This window comes from Zalophus californianus, chromosome 3 (genome assembly GCF_009762305.2).
Source record: "Zalophus californianus isolate mZalCal1 chromosome 3, mZalCal1.pri.v2, whole genome shotgun sequence".
Taxonomy (NCBI): domain Eukaryota; kingdom Metazoa; phylum Chordata; class Mammalia; order Carnivora; family Otariidae; genus Zalophus; species Zalophus californianus.
Genome location: NC_045597.1, coordinates 179,941,120 through 179,943,283, shown reverse-complemented (window position 1 = coordinate 179,943,283; position 2,164 = coordinate 179,941,120). Strand labels below are relative to the sequence as shown.

The window sequence follows — 2,164 nt, the reverse complement described above, 5'->3', positions numbered from 1 at the left end:
CAGGCCACTGCCTGTCGGTCCTGCATGACAAGCAGAGCGTCCTTGCCGTCTCCTGAGGGTCTGTCTCCTGGGGGGCCCCGCGGCCAGCACCCAAGCCTGTTCCACTCACTGCTGGACTCTCACACCCAGGAGAGCGTCTAGCACAGAGGCTGTACTCAGTAAATATTTATTGAAAGACAAGGGAATGAACATCGGCTCTTGGGCAGCCTGGAGCCCCTTCTGAGCTATCTGGTTCAATATCTCCAATACCTTTTCCAGATGTTTCTCAATGTCTAGGTGTCAAGGACAGCAGTGCCAGTGTGGGAGAGATGTCCTTCCCCAGAGCAATTCTCACACCTGATGGCGTAACCCATACCTCCCTGTGGGTGTTATGGCAGGTGAACATCACACCTTCTTGTCCCTAAGCAATTTTCCTAAATGGCAAAGCTGATGTTTTCGCGGTCATTTCATTTATGGTGCAGAAGGGAAAAAGTGGTTGGGACCTCATCCTTAGACTGAAAACTTTGGAGCCATGGAAGGGAAGGCTCTCCAGTGTCATTGTCATCGAGGCAGCTTATCATTACAAGGTCAAGGAGTGCCTGGAATTTGCCCATTACACAAAACCCAGAAAAGAAAATACAACACTTGGTGCCTATCAAACAAAGGGCATCTACAAAACAGCTTTTCATTTGTCAGAGCACTAATTATCCTTTGGATTTATCCTCAGAGTCAAGTTCTGCTTGTACTACAAATATTGATTCTAGTAACAATGAGCACAGCAAGATCGAGGACCAAAGAATACTGTGCACCATGAGACTTTGTGGTAGAAATGGAGGATACATCCAGGTAAAGTCTAAATGTGATAACAAATTCACTGATAATAAAACATTTCCCTTTTCCTCTGGACAAGGTGACATTGGGGGAAGTGTGGTAGAGGTTGGAATAAGCCGGGCTGCTTTTTTTTTTTTTAATTCAAACTAGCCACATTTTATTTTTTTTTTAAGATTTTATTTATTTGGGAAAGAGAGAGCATGAGCAGGAGCAGGGGCAGAGGGACAAGCAGACACCCTGTTCAGTGGGGAGCCCGATCCCAGGACCCCGAGATCATGACCTGGGTCTAAGGCACTAAGCCACCCAGGCGCCCCCTAGCCACACTTGACATACTTGGTTGTCAAGGGACATTTCTATCACTGTAGAAAGTTCTATCTGACAGTGCAATGCATGATCTGACAGGAGGGGGAGTTCAGTACTTCACAAATCAGAAACACAACAGTAGTAGAGACGAAAGATCTCACATTTATTCCTGAACCAACCTACTGGTGCAGAGGCATAGTAACAGAGAAAATTATTTCCATATTAAAATATGTCTATGGCCAGGTAGGAAGGATGTTTACAGAGTGATAGGATAGAGCACATGATCTTCACACAGCTTAATTAAATATGTGGTGCCAATTAGGTGTGTCATCTCATGATGTGTGACGCCTTATAGACCCAGCTCGGTTCTTCTCCAGTGCCTCCTCTTGGAGTTGTACCTGATTTTATTACCAGTTTTCATCCGAATCCACTGGGGAATGGGGCGATTCTGCTTTTGTTTCTTGGCCAGGAATCGCTTGATTCTGGAAGTCTTGTGAGAAGACATGGCAAGAAACAGTCAGCCACACAGAGCAGGATGGCAACGAAAAAGGGAAAAAAGCGCCAGGCTGCTTTTTAATCTTTAATGAAAGTGCCTTGAACTGGGACCAGTTCCATCTTGCTTACAGATATCGCTGACTGATGGATGGAAAGTTTCATACACTGTCCTACAGATACACTGAGGCCCTGACGGCCCGGGAGACAGAAATATTCTTAAACCATAAATGTCGAAAGGGAAAGCTACTTTCATGAGTACATGCTAACACAGCCCTAAATCAGAGGGAGAACAGAAAAAAGAAGAGGAAAAATGGGAACATGAAAGCAAGAAGAACACACAGAAAGGAGAGAGAGTGAGGAGCACGTGGAACAGGAAGAGGAGGTTATTGGGAGGTAATTCAAAGAACGGATTTAGTCTAGAAGTACTAGACTTCTGGTGTTTGGGAGTTCATGATGGATAATCAGGCTGGAGTCTAAGACCCAAGATCGGATCAAATACACGTGTAAGCTGTACCATGGGCAAGAGTAGCACATACCTGATCCAGACAACCAGTGG

At 45.3% G+C, this 2,164-nt stretch overlaps 1 protein-coding gene across 1 annotated transcript; it reads right to left on the bottom strand.

Annotated features, from left to right (window-relative positions):
• Positions 1-1,462: 1,462 nt before the first annotated feature.
• LOC118356856 (60S ribosomal protein L39-like) lies at positions 1,463-1,624 on the bottom strand. The gene has a single exon (XM_035726879.1). It carries the CDS (start codon positions 1,616-1,618, stop codon positions 1,463-1,465), a length of 156 nt encoding a protein of 51 aa, XP_035582772.1. The 5' UTR covers positions 1,619-1,624.
• Positions 1,625-2,164: the final 540 nt, after the last annotated feature.

Bases quoted from the DNA above. Each gene is read 5' to 3' on its own strand.
- LOC118356856 (XM_035726879.1), bottom strand. From the start codon at position 1,618: ATGTCTTCTCACAAGACTTCCAGAATCAAGCGATTCCTGGCCAAGAAA.